We start from the raw sequence: 18,393 nt of genomic DNA, 5'->3' as shown, positions 1-18,393 counted from the left end.
AGCTAAAGAAGTTCCACGCCTCAGAGGAGGTTTCACCTCATTTTCTTTATCCTTCATTTTTTGTGTAGAAACTCATAAGGCCGACCACTTGACTCGTCTATCTAGAACCTATCTTAGAAGTTAGAACTTTGTACTTTGTTGGTTGTTCTATAATGTCTCTGTAGTCGAGATAAAAAAAACTTCTTTCAATTGCAGATTGTCACAGATTTAAGGTTCTATACTGAGTTGCGTCTAGACCCCGACTCCCAACTCACGAACAATAACAATGTATTGATCCAAATAAAAGTGACAATATTTACTAAAATCAGGGTTACAAATCTTTGGGTTTTTTTTTACTCGTTTGTCACCTGTACAGCCTATTCTTAAAAACTGGGTCTGTCTCTCTCTCTCTATTATGAATTACATAAATAGATAGGCACAATTACATATGTATAACCTCTGTAGCTCGCATCGAAAGCACATGACGATTTCGAATTGAACTCCATATAAAGAATGCCTCTCTCACGCAATGAGAGAGCATATCAAAGTGTTCTTCAGCTGCTTCTCTTCATTGCACTTCCACCAAACTTCTTTTTTTGTACCATAAGTTTCTTCTTTTGTCGTCTTGAACCGCGAAATGCATATTCAGATCTTCTGCTCTTTGGGTTTATTTTCCCTTCAAAGAAGAGTTGTCTATTGATGCAGCACGAGCTGCCTGGAACTGTACAGTGTACTTTCTCTGAAGCTCTCTTAGTTTGTCCATCAGTTCTCGGAACGATGGTCTACACTGCGGTTCGCTGCAGAAATAACTTAACCCAAATTAGCTGCTGCGACATTTACTATACGAAACTATGAAAGAGTTTACAAGCTTTTATAAATGTTTAGGTAAACCTGTGAAAGCAAATCAGTATGTTTCGGTGATCAAAGTTCAAATCTATAAACACTAAGTCAATAACTAATTTCCAATAGTGGTGTCGGTTGAAAGAAAACTATACAAGATCTGTCAACAAACTTACAATAATTGTACCTAACTTGACCCTTTTTATGGGCCCTGAATCTGTGGAAAATTTTCAACTAAAAAAAGCATATAGACCTTGAAGTCATTACACTCGTTAATGAAGCCTTCAATAGTATTTGTGTTTGGGACCCATGGAAATTAAAGGATTGAAATGCTGAGTATATGTTTTATCGAACTTTTGTTTACTCAAGGTTTCCTAAACAGTAATCTTACGAATTCCAAATTCAAGGATTTGCAACATTTCTACATTTGTAGTTATTTTCTATGTTCATTCATGACACAAAACATCAGGTTTAGTTCAGCTTCTGCAGAAAACCAGAGCATGGCATATTACGAGTTGTTTATGAAAACCAAATCTTGGTCCCTCCTATATGCAACCAATTTTGGACCGAAGAATCAGTGAGGCTATTTTCCTCTAACAAGGTAATTACAGAATGTCAAATATGTTTTATGTACCTATGCCAGCAGCTTTCCATTAAAGAAATCCACTGAGGGTCAATGTCCTTTGGGACTTCCAGCCTCTGGTTCATGAACCCCACGGCTCCAATCACCTGCAAGTATCCTAATAAAACTTCTTTTCATATTTGGTTTACTATGTGATCGTATAATTTACCTATAGGAACTAAAGGGAGGCAAAAAAGCAAACTTTTTTAAGCAGAACAGATGTTTTGCGATTGAAACAAGACCTCTAATTCGTATAAGTGTGCAAAACAAACCATTTGATTTGACCAAAGATAACCCAAATGGGTAGTATTGTTTCCAACATACTAGGATTACATCTTCTTTATAGGATAGATGGATATATCAATACCGACCAATTAGCTACAGTACTTTGTAACTTTGAGATTCTTACTTGGACTATTATGGCCTTGTATATCTTTAAGTAAGATATGGTCACTTTTAAATTTCCCTAGTCTAATTTTCATTTGGAGACGATTTTGTTTTTTTTTCTTCTTCCTAAAAGCGGAAACTATACCTGCATAGCATTTAGATTTTCCCATGGGATCTTCTCTGTCACAAGCTCCCATAGTACTACTCCAAAGCTGTAAACGTCAGACCTGCCATTTGAAGAGTAGGAAGAGCATCGTTAGAGATGAAAGCTAGAGCAAACTATAAGGAAAGGAACTTAATCAAACAGAAAATGAGAAATTACTTTTCATCAGCAGCCTCGTTTCGAAGAACTTCTGGTGCCATCCATTGAGGCTACAGAACAGATAAAAAAAAAAAGCAATGAAATTCATCGTGAGAGAACTGATATCATTAAAATTAAGTAAAGAGGAAGAAGAATCAATTCAGTATGAGTCTATGTAAAGTACTGTTCCCCTTCCGTTTGTAGTGAGGTACGTCTCATGCTTGATGCGAGAAAGACCAAAGTCAGCAACCTGTTAGAGCTGACAAAGTAAGTTAACTATGACAAACACCCTTTTAACTTCAATAATAGTTTCTAGTCCTGTAATTAAAATCTACGCTTCTTTTCTGATATATTCACAAAAGACGAATCATTATCCCTTTTTTTTTTTTGTTCAAAAAGACGAATCATTATCTTAAGCTTCATTTACTGTTTAGAATATAGTTTATATGATTTTCCCTTTTGCTTTAAAGTCTAAGGCATAGTACCTTAATGATTAAACGATTGTTTACTCATACAAGAATACAACTCTTCAATTCTGAAACGGGAATTATAGACTTAATAACATTATTTTGATGACCTACTCTAATATATCCTCCACTTGTGTCACAGAAACAATCAATGAAGCAATATTTTTTTAATTGGGGACATCCTTATCTAGTTCACCCACCAAACTTATGTCACCTGCGAAATCTGATGAAGGGGGACGTATTTTGTAGGTAAATGATTATCTTTTTTTAGCTCCATCAGAATTACCAACGGCTTAAAGTTATTGGCGGTCCAGATTAAGGGAAACTATAAGACTCAACAATGAAAACAATACCTTCACAGTCCAGTTCCGATCGACCAGTAGATTTGACGACTTCAGATCACGGTGAATGATGGGTGGACTACAGTGGTGAAGATAATTCATGCCCCGAGCCTGTGGTAAAGACTTAATCAAAGAGCGGAAAAGAAGGATATGCAGAACAGATATAACAAAGAACCAAAATAGAGCAGCTTCTACTTAGAAAACCTTGGACACAACTGGGAAATCAAGTGTAATACTCACAATGTCTGAGGCCATATGGATACGTCGTCTCAAATCCAGTTTTGACTTGTTCCTTTGCAGCAAACGAAAGAGACTTCCACTACAAATATTAATTCAAAAGATTTAGACTTTAGAGTGTGAGTCAGAGTTTTGGCCCCGGAGGACATACATCCCGAAATGAAATATAGTATTAGCCAAAGAGAAGGGCCGAACCGTGGAAGAAACTCTGTCACTATACAAAGACGCTGAGGTGATGCCACAGCTCCCATAAACAGCAGAACGTTTGGATGTCTAAGTCTTTTCATCAACGATACCTTCAAGATAAAACAATTCCAGCATAGGTATTACCAAACTAGAATGAGTAGCTAGGCTAGGCTAATCTCTGTAATGAGTAAGTTTTCGGTGTAGATGCAGTTTGGAAAAAGATTTCGTACAGAAAAATTGTGGTAGTTTCGGAAAGATTTTGACATAAGAAAACATGGAAGACAGAAGGCAGGTATTACTCATAAAACAAATAAAAATTTTAACAGTTATTTTTTTTGTTTTTTTTCTGATATAAATAACTTTTACTAATCATGCTTAGAGAAGCGACAGAAAACAATAATACCTCTTGTTTAAAAGATGTTATGATCTCTTCTGAATATTCTTGTTTGGAAAACACCTTAACAGCCACATCCTGCACTGACATTAGCAACTCTCAGTAATAGTTTTTTTTAAGTTCGTGAATTTCATGGAGGCTTGTAAACATCGATGATGCATATTCTTCAATGTCAAGATATGACAAGAACGTACAGATCCAAACCATAGACCATGATAGACAGTTCCACATGAACCTGTATGTATAAAGAGGGAAAATTATAGCATGTTAGCAGAACAGAGAGAAGAAAACCAGAGAAAATTATATGATGTCTAGAAATGTCTTTCACAAAAGAATTCATCTTTCTCAAAGGAGTATATCACCTTGCCCGATTTGCTCTCCAATTGTCAAATCTTCCCATAAGATTTCGTAGTCCAAGCAGTCGCTATCCATATCGACCTTGTTCATAACACTGCTGCTGGTACTTCCACAGCTGCTAGCACTGCTTGCGCTATTCACATTAATAGAACCCATATTCTCGTTATTGGCAGGTTTATTACTTTCACTTGCCTGGCTTTCAGACTTAACATTATTATAGGAATTGGTATGATGAGCCTCTTCTTTCTGTTGTTCATTCTGCACCCAAGGCCACACAGAATGAGCATTCCTTCTTTCCAAACCTTCCCGTTCATTCCCTTTCCATGGCCATGGCAGTCCTTTCTTTACCATCCACTCTTCAGTTTTTGAGGTAAGTGTCTTAGGGATAACAGAGTTTCCATCATTTTCATCATTGGATTCTCTGGAGGATTTCGAAGAAGATTTCTCATCGTTACATAAGAACACACCAAAAGGAGACTGGATCAGATTCCCCCTAGGTGTGCTAGCACCACTTGTTTCTGCATCCTCCCTCTGGTCAGAGAAAGCAGCATCGAAAAAACCCTGATCAGACTGATGACTGCCCCCATTTCCACCCTCAGGGTGTGAGGCGTTATTATCCCCTGCTCGCATTTTCGACCTGACCTTGTTGCCCACCTTGGATGCCTGAAATTTGGACTACACTAGTCAAAAGATGCAACAATATAACAAAAGGTGAGAATTTATAACATACAATTGGACTCACCAAATCTGATATCTTAGATGCTATAGCAACTTGAATAGGCTGCTGAGAATCAAGGCCAAGTTTCGACACAACAGCCTCTTTGGAATCAATACCAAGCCTAGATGCAACACCATTCGTCCCCCGGCTAAAGCTAGTTTCCCCTTCTTGCCCCCTTGTTTTAGCTAGAGGAACTCTCGGGCGTTGAAAGAGTGCCGAATCGTTCGTGATACATATAATCCCAATAAGAGAATCAGTATCATCATAAAAAGGAGAAATTGTGGTCACAACCGAAAATCTCTCTCCTGCTTTGTTCTTGACAGGAAACTCTCCAGTCCAACTCTCTCCACTGCTGCAACGCTGAAAGATATTCTGTGCAACAGCAGCATCCTGACCATCTACAAGTATATTAATCGAGTCCTTCCCTAACGCTTCCGCAGCTGAGAATCCATAAAGCTTCTCCGCCATCGAGTTCCTATAACAACCATTCCAACAAATTTGAACACTGTACATAACTTGGCTGACATATCAGATGCTAGATCCTATACTAAAAACGATACCAACACTCTCTAATATATCGATTCTGAATCTGAACATATCAGGTAACTAGAGTCTACACTATACTCTAAATCTATCCACAAACTCACACATCTCCTTTCTATATGAATCCATTTCACAATCCTAGCATTTGACTACTCATTATCGATTCCGAAAAAGGAAGAAACAATGGAGGATTCCACAAAAAAATCTACCTACTCACCAAAAGATAATTTGGCCATTTAGATCGAAGACATGAACAGCTTGAGCCATAGACTGCAAAATATTCAAATACTGTTTATCGGTGAACTTGCCTGCCGATGGTCCTTCACCACCACCAGCTCCCTCTTTCCGTAAAGGAGAAGCGTGACGGAACGATGCGGCGCCGCTTTTTCTCCATAACGGAGTTCCGTCTCCATTGTTTCTCCTCGAAGGTCGTTTAGGTGATGAAGAATGCGAACGCCTTTTAATCTCCGCCGATACTTTGAGTTTCGACATCTCTCGCTTTAGATCTTCTTGGCTTTCTTCTAGCTCTTTTATCTTCTTCAATAGCTTCTCTGCTGGTGGATTCTCCATTGTGCTTGGTAGTGAATGGAGATCGGAATCTGAAGGTGATTGAGTTTGAAATCGGAAATTGTAGGAAGCTGAATCAACTGTGAAAGCTCGAAGGGAGATTAAGCAAATCGTGGAAGAATCTGAGAATTTTTGAAGAAAGGTTTTTGTGTAGAGTTTCTTTAAGGAGTCAAACAATTTAGGAAAACTTGTTTTGCTTATCTTTGCTTCTTTGATTCTTTTATTTCTGATTTTAGCGTTTTCATTTTGTTCTTACAATTTTTTTTTTTATTTTTTTTTCGTTTTTAATACTTTTGCTTATTTTTCTCTGTTCTTTCAACTTGTTTTTTTTTTTTAATCAACTTGTGTTCAATAACACCTGAGTGATACAAATTTATGGAATTGACCAAGTATAATAATATAGATATATGGAGAAACACAAGTGGTAGAGAACGGTTTGTTGTTTATTGATTGGTAGTAATTTTGAATCCTACTTGCAGAAATTTTATTTTATTATGAGTTTATGACACATAATTTAATAAAAAGACACAAATTAAACAAATTGTTTATTCATAAGTTTTTCTAGGAGGGGGTTGGGCCTAAACCTTAAACCTTAATCTTTCCATGGCGTAAAGCATTCTTCCCACCGAAATCGAACTAGAAAGTACATGTGTCCAACCCCTGTACTTAAACCACTAGCCGAACGCACCATTGGTTACTCCTAAGTCTTAACCATCAAAGCAAACGAAGTATTGCTCAAATAACATAGAAGAGGGAGCAACTGCCGGCTATTGGGTGGGTCGATGAGGGAACATGTGCGGTTGTCGCTCCTCGACTTCTCCGATCATTTTGCCGGAATTTCTCCTCCTTCGGATAGGTTTTGTAACTTTTGTTAGTCCAGCAAACCTATGAAGGTTTTGTTAGTCCAGCAAACCTATGTTAAACCATTTGGTATTGGGCCTTTTGGGCTTTTAATTTTTTTTTTTTTTGGGTTGTATCATTTTTAGAAAGAAAAAAAAATCAATAAATAAAACCAACAAATTGAACCATAAAGAACATAATAAAGAATTTTCATAATATACACTAGATTTTAACCCGCGGTACACCGCGGGATGATTTAATTTTAAAGTTAGTATAAAAATATTTTGTAAATTGTATCTCCTTATAACATATTTATTTATATTATAGTTTATAATTGTTATTAAGTAACAGTATACCACGAGTCCACGAGATAATTATTAATAAACTAAGGATTTAACCCGTATTAAAGCGGTATATAAATATTGATTCAAATTCGTCCGCCATATAAATCATTTCCGAAATATAACCCGTTCCGTAATTTCTTAACCCGTCCTGTGATTTGTATTAAAAAAATAAGGATTAAATCCGTATTGAAGCGGCGGATTAATGATATTTTAATCTTTTTATTATTGTTGATCAAAAACCCGTCCCGCCAAACCCATCCCGCCAAAAAACTCATTTATTTTATTAATGTTCTTATTTATGATATGATTCTGAATCATTGTCTAAATATTTTAATCGATGTAGAACGTTGAACACACATTTTCGTCAATTGGATAATATATGTCCGTTTTTAAAATTTCGAATCACAGTATATGCAGAAAAAAAATTGATTTTTTTTTTTACTTTATGTATTATATGATGATTCAAAACAGTTAAAACAAATCAAACAAAAATGATAAGAGAATCATAATTATAAATCTTAATCAAATCTTCTAAAAATCTAAATTATTAAATATGGAATATCCGGTGTATGAGTTGGGTTAAATATAACCCGACCCAACAAATTTTTTGTGAAGAAATTTTTAAAATGGGTCGGATATCCGATATATCCGAAAGATTTTTTACCCACCCGTCACAAAAAGTGCTGCGATTATACTAGTATAGATGTGTAATTTAATCTAACCTTACAAAAGTGTCAGATACGCATTTTTCTAGGTCTCAAACTTGGTGGGTACTTCTTTTCAGAACTTTATGCAAACAATTACATAGTACTTTTCAAGACTTTTTCCCTAATATGAATACTTAGCTTATAAAACTGTTGACATCAGAAGAGTATATTATATACAGATTGTGAAAGTTTAAGATTAATTAGAGATGTGTATATTTTACAGTGGAAGCCACGTGGTTGTTGAAGAGAGAAGAAAGAGTACATAAGTGATTCTGAGCTTTTTCAACTTATAAAAAAAAAAAAAAGACACGACAAAAGCTGGAAGTGGGGGACTGAGTCACACAACGCGTGGTGTAGAGAGAATGATAATACTTCATCAATCAAGCCAAGCAACGGAACTTACGTTGAAACTTTCTTCATTGACCTAATTACCCTTTTCTCTCTTGTTAGTTAGTTCCTCAAGACAACAAAATCCATTCATCATCACCCACCTCTCTCACAAACTTCATACACACAAACAAAACACAATCACATAAAAAAAAAAACTCTGTTTTTTTGCTCTGTTTATTCTTTAATTCTTTCAAAAATCTCCCCTTTTTTGGGGTGTTGTTTATTGTATCTCTTGTTGAACCAACCTCTAAAGATTCTGTTTTTTTTTGTGGTAAAGTTTGGTTCTTTATATCTCAAATCGAGTTCTTGTTCGAAGAAAGATGTGGTGGATGATGGGAGAAAACGGTGGTCACTACTGTTCTAAAAAGTCCGATGATTTATGCGGAACTCAGGTTTGTGATTTTTGTTCTTCTTGAAAAAAAAAAACAAGATCTTTAGTCAATGCTCAAAGAACCCTTTTGGTTTCTACTCTCGATCTAAATTATAGATCTTGTGGAATCTTGAATTAGATTGATCTCTCTGTACTTGCTTAGATTGGTCAATATCTCTTGTTTGGTTTTTTAGTCAGCGATGATTGGTTTCAAGAATTGACATTTTTTTCTCTTTGGTTTGGAATCAGGAATCAGATCGAGGCTTTGGTATCTCAAGACTCTGTTGTATCTTGCGTGGTGTTGATTTAAAATCGATTCTGTTTCTTTTAGTAATCGTACCAATGTGTGTTCTTGGTGTATACATTAACGCCCTCAAGATTTCATATTTCTTGAGACCTTTATGGGAATCACCACCAAAACCATTCCATGAGATACCGCATTATCACCACGAGAACGCTTCTATGGAATCTCTTTGTAAACTCCATGGCTGGGGAATACGTGAGTACCCTCGTCGTGTCTACGACGCTGTTTTGTTTAGTACTGAAGTTGAACTTCTCACGATACGGTGGAAAGAACTGTATCCATATGTTACTCAGTTTGTTCTGCTTGAATCTAACTCGACTTTCACCGGATTACCTAAACCGCTTGTTTTCGCGGGGCATAGGGATGAGTTTAAGTTTATTGAGCCACGGTTGACTTACGGGTCGATAGGAGGAAGGTTTAAGAAAGGAGAGAAGAATCCTTTTTACGAAGAGGCCTATCAGAGAATCGCACTGGATCAGCTTTTGAGAATTGCGGGTATTACCGATGATGACTTGCTTATTATGTCTGATGTTGATGAGATTCCAAGCAGACATACGATAAATCTTCTCCGTTGGTGCGATGACATACCGAAAATCCTTCATCTTAGACTGAAGAATTACTTGTACTCGTTTGAGTTCCCGGTCGATGATAAGAGTTGGAGAGCATCAGTTCATAGATACCAGACGGGTAAAACGAGGTATGCGCACTATAGACAGTCTGATGTGATCTTGTCGGATTCAGGGTGGCATTGCAGCTTCTGTTTCAGACGGATAAGCGAGTTTGTGTTCAAAATGAAAGCTTATAGTCACTACGATAGAGTGAGATTCGCACATTACTTGAACCCGAAAAGGGTTCAAAGAGTTATATGCAGCGGAGCGGATCTCTTCGACATGATTCCCGAGGAATACACGTTTAAAGACATTATCGGTAAAATGGGTCCGATCCCGCATTCTTATTCCGCGGTTCATCTTCCCGCATACCTACTGGAGAATGCAGAGAAGTACAAGTTTCTTCTTCCGGGGAACTGCTTGAGAGATGAGGAATGAATTGGCTATTGTAACTAATATGATATGGAACACTACTACTAACTCATGATTATTAATTCTTTGGTGAATTTTTTTTTGAAAGAGTTCATGGTCGATTTTATTGGTTACTTTCGTGTACATATACAATTTAATTTATTATATTTTTATCTCTTTGGGGTTTTTTTTCTAAGACAAGTTTTGTTATTCGGCATCAATCGAAGATGGTGTGGTATAGTCCACGTTATAGCTGAAAGCATATGCTTGCACGACTAGCAAGCCAATTAACAAAATACGCCAATGTATTTTCTATTGATAAAACTATACAAAAATGAACATTAAGTACCAGACACCGGCCAGTGTCACATGGCTATGTTATTGGAAAGAGTATGCGGAAATTAAATTATAGTATAAGAGAAGATGAGAAGAAAAAAAAAAAAAAAAGTATAAGAGAAGATGATACAAATATTTAATTAACGAAGTATTGATTGATTCTTTATTGGAAAAAAAAAAAAAAGAGTATCGATTGATTTTATCAAAACCGACTTTTAGTGTTTAGCTGCAAATGATTGATATCTTTCAGAAACATGTTTTGTTTTTGTCGACGAAAAATGAATACATGTTATAAGTATATTTGTGTCCACAACATGATTTACTATATAAAGAACATGATTTATGAATACTAGATGTTTTGTCCAAAAAAAAAAAAAAAAATTAATACTAGATGTTATTCTCCTTCCGTTTTATTATTTGAATATTTGGACCGTTCATTCATTATATGACTGATGAATGTCTTCTCTTAGCTGTAACAAATCCGAAAACCATTCCACGAACACAATCTATCATCTATATACTACATGTTTTTTCTACTGCCTATATTAATATACCCATATACTATATATATATGCTTACTTTAAGCTCTATGTTCTTAGAAAATTTGAGAAAAATGACAAAAAGAAAACAATAATGAATTTAATGATCATGAACTCAATAACAATACTTTGCATGCATTTATAAAGGTCAAGAGTCATGTTGCAGGGCTCCGATGCATTTGAGCGTTGCCACATACTTAAGTTCTCATTTCTGTTGGGTTGGTCGACAAGTGAATCATGAGGTACATGGTGATGAAGATGATTGTTTGGAGAGTCTATATTTGTTAGTTTTATGGTTTTTATCTTATATGGCGAGTTACTTGAATTGAATTTATTTGTTCAAGGTACATGCAAAGGAAATAACATTAATTAACCTAAATAGAGATTTCAAACATAAATGTCTCTTAATTCGTGAGTACCTTGCCCCCTTGTAAGTATCCATGTCTCGAGTCATGATGAATGGACTTGATGAAGATTGAAGGGACTATGCAATCGTCAATGCCTGCGAAACTTTTTGACGTCTTGAGTCCATCAGACCATTCATAACTCATAAGAAAGTGTTCATCTTACCACGTAGCATGTCCACATTACCTAGAGTTCGTGGAGCACAAGTAGAAGCGGCCGTACACATAGGATTATGCCTAAACACCTTTAGAACTAGTCCAAAGGTCAAAAACTAAAAGACAAGTTTTTGACGCTACATGGTTTAATTTACATAAACTCAATTACACATAATAATTAAGTGATACACTCAAAAATGAAATAACAGTTTTACCCCAAACAGATTTGATATCAATACATAATAAAACCAAAATTAAAACCGTAGTAGAACTAAACTAGATCATATAATATGCCTCCATCGATATTCAGTAATTAAGAATTCGAATTTTCCACGTGAATTGGACTAATCATTAATTAAGAAGAACGGAATCAGAATAAATATGTCTACTCAACTTTCGGTATGGTGGTGGTAGAAAAGAGAATAAGATTCAAATCCCATTACAAATAATTGCAATATGGTGTCATACTACAGTACAAGAATTGTATATATTAAAACACCTGAAAGATTTTAATTACTTATCCCTATCAAAGAAAACTAACACAAGTATATATTTAAAGAAAAATGCTTGATAAGCTTACCAGAGGGTTCGGGCACAGACACGGGAGAAGCCGCGGCTTCGGGTTCGAGGAGCACAAGGAGTTTGTGACTCATATGGAGTCAGAAGGAAGCTTCTTTGACCATCAAGCCCGCATGAGGCTTCCGGCCAACCATGGCCGTCCACCCATGGCTCACATGCCTGTCTGCGATGAAGAAGACTCAGACTCAGATGTGGAGGAGTTCTTCGAGAGAAGCCGGACCCACCACACTACTGCGTTGCCGCAACCACTTCATCTGAACTTCAGGCCTCCACCTCCAGTGACTCAGCCTCACCATAATGTAAGTTATCTCTTTTGGTGTTTTGACCTTACTAATCATGTTATGGTCTGTTAGTTAGATATATTTCTATGTAAGAGCATCTCCATTGTCTCAGGAGAGTTTCTTAAAACTGAAATATTAATGATTAATTTTTTAAAAATATTGGACCACATGAAATATAACATGTAAGCTGAAGAGTCTCTCATTAGCACCATACTAGTATTGTTTCTCAAACAGAGATGTTGCTTTTTCTCTTTCATTATTTTTCTTTATTTTCTAATATTTTAATCTTTAGATATAACTTTAGAGACCACTAATGGAGGTAGCCTAAAGGTATTTAAAAAAAAAATTAAGTCCTGAAAATTGGTGCTAAAATTTTGCCAAATAAAACAATTGATTCTGATTTGTATTATACACATCAAAAAACAAAATTATATAAACAGATTAAAGAGGTGGTGATAAAAGGGAGTTGGTTTTTTGTGCCCTAAGTTCTAACACTCTTTCGTAGAGAGAAGGGGATTATGGATTTATGAGCCAAGTCCGGAACTCCTATCGTTTTAAGAAAATAATATTATATAAAATCAAGGGCTATATTAATTGATATGCATGGAGGATTGCAAAATTAAAAATCTATCCATACTTATTTTTTTATTAGTTCACTTTCCTCTGATTTAATTAATACCAAAACTACCTTTTGTTAGAATTAAATGCTAACAAAAATAATAACAAGATAAATAATTTAGTGTTAACAGTAAAAATAACATTGTTCATTTGTTATCGGAAACACTATCTATCATCGGAATCAATAAGGAAACAATGATTTTTGTAGTTATCTATTTGATTAACAATGTAAATCAAATTGTATCGCGATAAATAAAAACTAAAACACTGTTCGGCCAACATCAAAAATACTATTCATCACGAGATAAAATAAAAAGATAATGATTTTGCTGATTATTTATTTGATTAACAATATAAATCAGATTGTATCGCTATAACTTTTCAAGTTATATGATAAATTTATATTTATCATGTTAAATTATTTATTATCTGATTGATATCAATTAACTTATATATTGACATGTTTATTTATTTCAACAATTTATTTATTACCGTTAACTTATGCATTAGCATCGTTAACTTATGCATTAGCATATTTATTTATCGTTATAACTTGTTTATCACGGTTAACTTATGTGTTATCGTGGACGTAAAAAACAATAAAATTTCATTCTTCTCGGGTATCCTCCTCTGTCGTCATTCTTCCAAATTTTTTTCTTCTTTCATTGTCACCTGCAACTCCAACCCATGTTCACCTGCAAATTTCCTTTATCTTCGTCCTCTCCATCTTCACTTTAAATTACAAAACTATAATTTTCATCCCAAAATTCTTCAAATTAAAAGTTTAATCCATCTAAACTCATGTAAGTTCTCTCTATTTTTATGAATCGTTTGGTGATAATTGTGTGTTACATATAAAAACAATGAATTTTATTAACCAAATGGAGAATTGGATATAAAATCTGTTTGAAAAAAATGGAAGTGACGATGAAGAAAGAAGATGATTTGGAAAGAGAAGGATTTGGAAGAGAGACAAATAATCAAGTGTTTAGAAAAAGGGTAAAATGGTAAAAACATTATTCTCTCTCTTGCTCACTTAATTAATAAAAAAGCATGCATACAGACTTAATTCTTTGGTCTTCTGAGCATAGATACTGATATTTGCCTAAAATCAAAAGTAATGTGTAATAAACCGTTAGTGAGACTTTTCCTAGAGTATAGGCAAAGGAAACCATAGCTTAGAGCATCAGGCCACTTGGGTTTTGAAGCTAAATTTTAGGAAAAAGGTTGTGCTTTTTGTTCTATAATAACAATAAACTTAAATTAAAAAAAAATAACAATAAACTATAGTACAAAAGAAGCACCAATTTTATAGAACCTTTTGAGACGTTCTTTGCCAATTGTCATCCTATCAGTTTAATATGTATGTTTTCAATTTTCTTAATGATCATTTTGCAGGGGAAGATGGGTAATGGAATGCTGGGACAACATGAAGATGCATTCCATGGAGGGCACGGGATGCAGCACCACGGTGGACATGGGATGCAACACCATGGCGGACACGGGATGCAACACCACAACATACATGGGATGCAGCACCAGGGCGAGCATGGAATGCAACACCAAGGAGAGCACGGGTTGCAGCATCAAGGCGGGCACGGGATGCAGCACCAAGGGGAGCACAGAATGAAGCACCAGGGTGGGCACGGAATGCAGCACCAAGGGGGGCACGGAATGCAGCACCAGGTCGGGCACGAGATGAAGCACCAGAGCGGGCACAGACTGCAGCACCAGGGCGGGCACGGAAGGCAGCACCAGGGCGGGCACGAGATGAAGCACCAGGATGGGCACGGAATGCAGCATCAGGGCGGGCACGGACTGCAACACCAGAGGGGGCACGGACTACAACACCAGGGCGGGCACGGGATGCAGCACCAAGGCGGAGTAGTGGTGAAGGCTACTGAGAATTGGCGGGTGAGCAAAAGCAGCGGCCAGAAACTCGGGTGGGGGAGTAAGGGACTCTAGACTCCACCTAAATACTATGCCGGTTCAAGTAAGAAAGTAATGATTATGTATCCCAAATAATACATTTATAAGATGTATGTGTGTGATGGATTTCTCTATCTTATCAAAACTAAATAGGGGACTTTAAACCCCTAAAAGGTGCTTCTGTTTGATGACATAATAATTACTAAGGAGTGTTGTTGTTGCTGCTTATGTTTAATAAAAGTGATGTATATTATCAGTTGATTTCCCCTCCTGGAAGGAGTGATTATATTGCACAAATTTAAGTTAAAAGTAACATTGTGGCGTAACAAAAATCCTAGTGAATTTATAAGTTAAGTAGTGCAGTAGGATATGTCGTTCATGTGTCATTGGTATTAGCAACGAACGACATGTATCTAGTATATTGTTTGTTAACAGGAACCAACTACAAAATCATGTTCGTTTCAATGTTTCCGGTTCATCAAACAATTAGACAAATGTTTTTTTGCAATTATAGACCAAAACTTCAGAACGGTACAGAAATTAACAGTTTACAACTTTTATTAATCGTTTAATTGTGTTGGTGAAATCGTCGACGACAGAACGAAGATGAATTCATTTTGTTAATATTTCTGAAATCGTTTTCTTATATTCCTATAACGAAATATCAAAGAAAATTAAAATATACAAAATTTTTTCTACATTTATCAATTGATATTGAAAAAGTTGAATAAACCACAAAATCTAAATATCTTAATTATATATGTGCACAAGAGTTTCAAAACTCTGAAATCTAAACTCTCTACTCTTAATTAAAATATATAAAACATATTGCTTCACGAACTCTAGGTAACGTGTACGTGGTAAGAAGATGAATTGAAGATTATATATTATGCTTCCATCAATATATTTAGTCAATGAAGAATTCAAATTTTCCACGTGAATTGGACTAATCATTAATTAAGACCAACAGAATCAGAATAAATATGTCTACTCTGTTCGAGTAAAATTCTTTTAGAAGTAATGGAGAAAGTGTTTAAGTGTTTGAAAGAGAGTTTTAGGAAATAAAATTTTTATTACTTTGATTTTAACTTGAAGACAACTTCACAATCTTACTACAAATGAGAGAGGGAGGTGGTATTTATAGCCTCCAAACTACAAAATATCTAAAATATTTTAATTCTAAATCTAGATTATTCCATCATAATATCTAGATTATAATAATACAATTATCTAGATTATTCTATAAAAATATCTAGATTATTATGTTTAAGGAGGTGATGGAAGATCATTCTAGAGAATTTCTAGAACTTTTTAAGGAGGTGGAGATGATGATATTTGTAGAGAAAACTCTAGAACTTGGATTTGGCCCATCAAATGATTATTGGGTAATTAACCCAATAATTAAACTTGATTCAAAATCAAGTTTAACTTTCAACACCCCCTCTTAAACTTGATTTTGTTACTCCAAGCAAACTCATCATCTTGATCAAATCTTCGCGCTTGAGAGGCTTGGTGAAAATATCGGCTACTTGGTCATGTGTCTTCACATACTCCAATAGCACGTTCTTCTTGTTAACACACTCTCTAATGTAGTGATAGCGTGTGTCAATGTGTTTACTTCGATCATGGAAGACCGGGTTCTTCGCCAATGCTATTGCCGACTTGTTATCCACAAATATCTTCGTTGGTTCATCTTGTGGTAAGCTTAACTCCTTTAAAAGATTTCTTAACCAAATAGTATGGCACACACATGAAGTAGCCGCTACATACTCCGCTTCACAAGTGGATAGAGTGACAATCGGTTGCTTCTTCGACATCCATGTGAAAGCCGTATCTCCAATATAAAACACGAAACCACTTGTGCTTTTTCGGTCATCTATGTCTCCACCCCAATCGCTATCGCTATATCCAACAAGCTTGTAATCATTAGAAGTAGAATAGTGTAAGCCATAAACTATGACCATCAAGCCCGGATGAGGCTTCCGGCCAACCATGGCCGTCCACCCATGGCTCACATGCCTGTCTGCGATGAAGAAGACTCAGACTCAGATGTGGAGGAGTTCTTTGAGAGCAGCCGGAGCCACCACACTACTGCGACGTTGCCTCACCACAGCAGCAACCACCACCAACAACCACTTCATCTCAACTACAGACCCCCACCACCAGCAACCAACAACAACAACTACCACTACCAGACCCAGCCTCACCACAACGTAAGTTATCTCTTTTGGTGTCTTAAGGATATATATCTATATAAGGTATCTTAAACTGCTTTGAGTCCTGAAACAACTGATGCTAAAATTTTGCTAAATAAAACAGTTGATGATTTATATATATACACATCAAAAAACCATACACAGACGAAAGAGGTGCTAGTGACCTAGTGGTAAAAGCGGGTAGGTTCTCTTGTGCCCCCAAATTCAAACCCTCTTTGTTACCAAAGGAGTTTTTTTTCTAAAAATTTAAATCAGAATATTTAAAGGCTGATTCTTTGGGGGAACTCATTAAAAAAATATTATATAAACAGTTTTAATTTAGAATCAAAAGTCATTTGTAAATACACCAATAGTCAGACTTTTTTAAAAAGCATAGGCAGATGAAGCCATAGCTTCCACCTTCAGACCACAGGGTTTTGAAGCTAATTTTTAGGAAAAAGGTTGTGCTTTTTCTATTTTAACAAAAACTCATAGTATAAAAGAAGCACCAATATTTAGTATTATATAGAACCTTTTGAGACGTTCCTTGCCAATTGTCATCATATCAGTTTATATTTTTTAATTTGCTTAATGATCATTTTGCAGGGAAAGATGGGAAAGATAGGTAATGGGTGGCAGGGGCAGCATGAAGTTGCATACCATGGCGGGCAGGGGATGCAGCACCACGACATGCATGTGATTCAGCACGAAGGCGGGCATGGGATGCAGGACTACAACGGCCAATGGATGAAGCAACAAGACAGGCTAATGGCTCACCAAGTTCCACCTCGTCATGTGTACATGAACCCAAACCACGACAGCGGGTACAGCCATGCAGTAGTGGTGAAAGCTACTGAAAATTGGCAGGTCAGCAAAAGCAGCGGGCGCCGCAAACTCGGGTGGGGGAGTGAGGGACTCTAGACTCCACCTAGATACTCTGCCGGTTCAAGTAAGAAAATAATGATTATGTATCCCAAGTAATAAATGTATAAGATGTATGTGTGTGATATATATGGTCATGTTTCTGTATCGTACCAAAACTAAATAGGGGACTTTTAACCCAAAAAGAAGTGCTTTCGTATGATGACCTTATGATTACTAAAGAGTGTTCTTGTTGTTGCTTATGTTTGATAAAAGTGATGTATATTATCAGTTGATTTTCCCACCTGAAAAGATTGATTGCAGAAAATTAAGTTTAAAAGTAACAAAAAAAGGGTTTAAAAGTAACATTGTGGTGTTACAAAAACCATTGTAAATTTTATATTATAAGTTAACTTTATGTGTCACTGGTATCAGCAACAAACGACATGTATAGGGTAAATTATTTGTTAACAGCAACAACTACAAAATCATGTTCGTTTTAATGTTTCTGGTTTACCGAAACAATAAGACAAATGCCTTTTGCAATTATAGACCAAAAATTCAAACGGTAACGAAATTAAT

General features: G+C 35.9%; 3 protein-coding genes and 1 long non-coding RNA gene across 7 annotated transcripts; 3 read left to right on the top strand and 1 right to left on the bottom strand.

Annotated features, from left to right (window-relative positions):
• Positions 1–250: 250 nt before the first annotated feature.
• Positions 251–6,266, bottom strand: LOC9324697 (probable serine/threonine-protein kinase drkD). Of its 3 annotated transcripts, none has more exons than XM_021034999.1 (13): positions 5,590–6,266; positions 4,854–5,304; positions 4,117–4,774; positions 3,949–3,989; positions 3,764–3,832; positions 3,370–3,470; positions 3,178–3,256; positions 2,950–3,048; positions 2,314–2,379; positions 2,151–2,200; positions 1,974–2,055; positions 1,454–1,548; positions 251–776 (listed from the first exon to the last, which is right to left on the bottom strand). In XM_021034999.1, exons 1-13 carry the CDS (start codon positions 5,940–5,942, stop codon positions 647–649), a joined length of 2,274 nt encoding a protein of 757 aa, XP_020890658.1. In that variant the 5' UTR covers positions 5,943–6,266; the 3' UTR covers positions 251–646. The 3 variants fall into 3 exon arrangements, with proteins under 3 accessions (XP_020890658.1, XP_020890660.1, XP_020890659.1); XM_021035001.1 differs by having other exon boundaries at positions 5,681–5,763; XM_021035000.1 differs by lacking the exon at positions 251–776 and having other exon boundaries at positions 1,474–1,559; positions 5,590–6,162.
• A 1,880-nt stretch (positions 6,267–8,146) lies between these two features.
• LOC9324696 lies at positions 8,147–10,099 on the top strand. The gene is made up of 2 exons (XM_002888587.2): positions 8,147–8,612; positions 8,840–10,099. The coding sequence occupies exons 1-2, from the start codon at positions 8,541–8,543 to the stop codon at positions 9,938–9,940; spliced, it is 1,173 nt and encodes a 390-aa protein (XP_002888633.1). The 5' UTR covers positions 8,147–8,540; the 3' UTR covers positions 9,941–10,099.
• A 1,747-nt stretch (positions 10,100–11,846) lies between these two features.
• On the top strand, positions 11,847–15,025 carry LOC9324695 (repetin). The gene is made up of 2 exons (XM_002888586.2): positions 11,847–12,226; positions 14,225–15,025. The coding sequence occupies exons 1-2, from the start codon at positions 11,912–11,914 to the stop codon at positions 14,789–14,791; spliced, it is 882 nt and encodes a 293-aa protein (XP_002888632.1). The 5' UTR covers positions 11,847–11,911; the 3' UTR covers positions 14,792–15,025.
• A 1,708-nt stretch (positions 15,026–16,733) lies between these two features.
• On the top strand, positions 16,734–18,115 carry LOC9324694. Of its 2 annotated transcripts, XR_002334064.1 has the most exons (3): positions 16,734–16,968; positions 17,075–17,151; positions 17,557–18,115. It is a non-coding gene; the product is annotated as an uncharacterized LOC9324694 (long non-coding RNA). The 2 variants fall into 2 exon arrangements; XR_002334065.1 differs by lacking the exons at positions 16,734–16,968; positions 17,075–17,151 and adding an exon at positions 17,158–17,411.
• The last annotated feature ends 278 nt before the right edge of the window (positions 18,116–18,393 follow it).

The sequence above is a fragment of the Arabidopsis lyrata genome (assembly GCF_000004255.2).
Source record: "Arabidopsis lyrata subsp. lyrata unplaced genomic scaffold ARALYscaffold_2, whole genome shotgun sequence".
Lineage (NCBI taxonomy): Eukaryota > Viridiplantae > Streptophyta > Magnoliopsida > Brassicales > Brassicaceae > Arabidopsis > Arabidopsis lyrata.
The sequence above is the reverse complement of the archived record's forward strand: the minus strand, read 5'-3'. Positions and strand labels throughout refer to the sequence as shown.

What these genes read in the sequence shown, in the direction of transcription:
- LOC9324697 (XM_021034999.1), bottom strand. Translation starts at nt 5,942, where the DNA reads ATGGAGAATCCACCAGCAGAGAAGCTATTGAAGAAGATAAAAGAGCTA. An exon ending in AATGGCCAAATTATCTTTTG is followed by an intron (nt 5,305 to 5,589) that starts GTGAGTAGGTAG and finishes TGGTTGTTATAG; the next exon opens with GAACTCGATGGCGGAGAAGC. An exon ending in GTGACAGAGTTTCTTCCACG is followed by an intron (nt 3,257 to 3,369) that starts GTTCGGCCCTTC and finishes TAATATTTGTAG; the next exon opens with TGGAAGTCTCTTTCGTTTGC.
- LOC9324696 (XM_002888587.2), top strand. Translation starts at nt 8,541, where the DNA reads ATGTGGTGGATGATGGGAGAAAACGGTGGTCACTACTGTTCTAAAAAG. An exon ending in ATGATTTATGCGGAACTCAG is followed by an intron (nt 8,613 to 8,839) that starts GTTTGTGATTTT and finishes GTTTGGAATCAG; the next exon opens with GAATCAGATCGAGGCTTTGG.
- LOC9324695 (XM_002888586.2), top strand. Translation starts at nt 11,912, where the DNA reads ATGCTTGATAAGCTTACCAGAGGGTTCGGGCACAGACACGGGAGAAGC. An exon ending in TGACTCAGCCTCACCATAAT is followed by an intron (nt 12,227 to 14,224) that starts GTAAGTTATCTC and finishes ATCATTTTGCAG; the next exon opens with GGGAAGATGGGTAATGGAAT.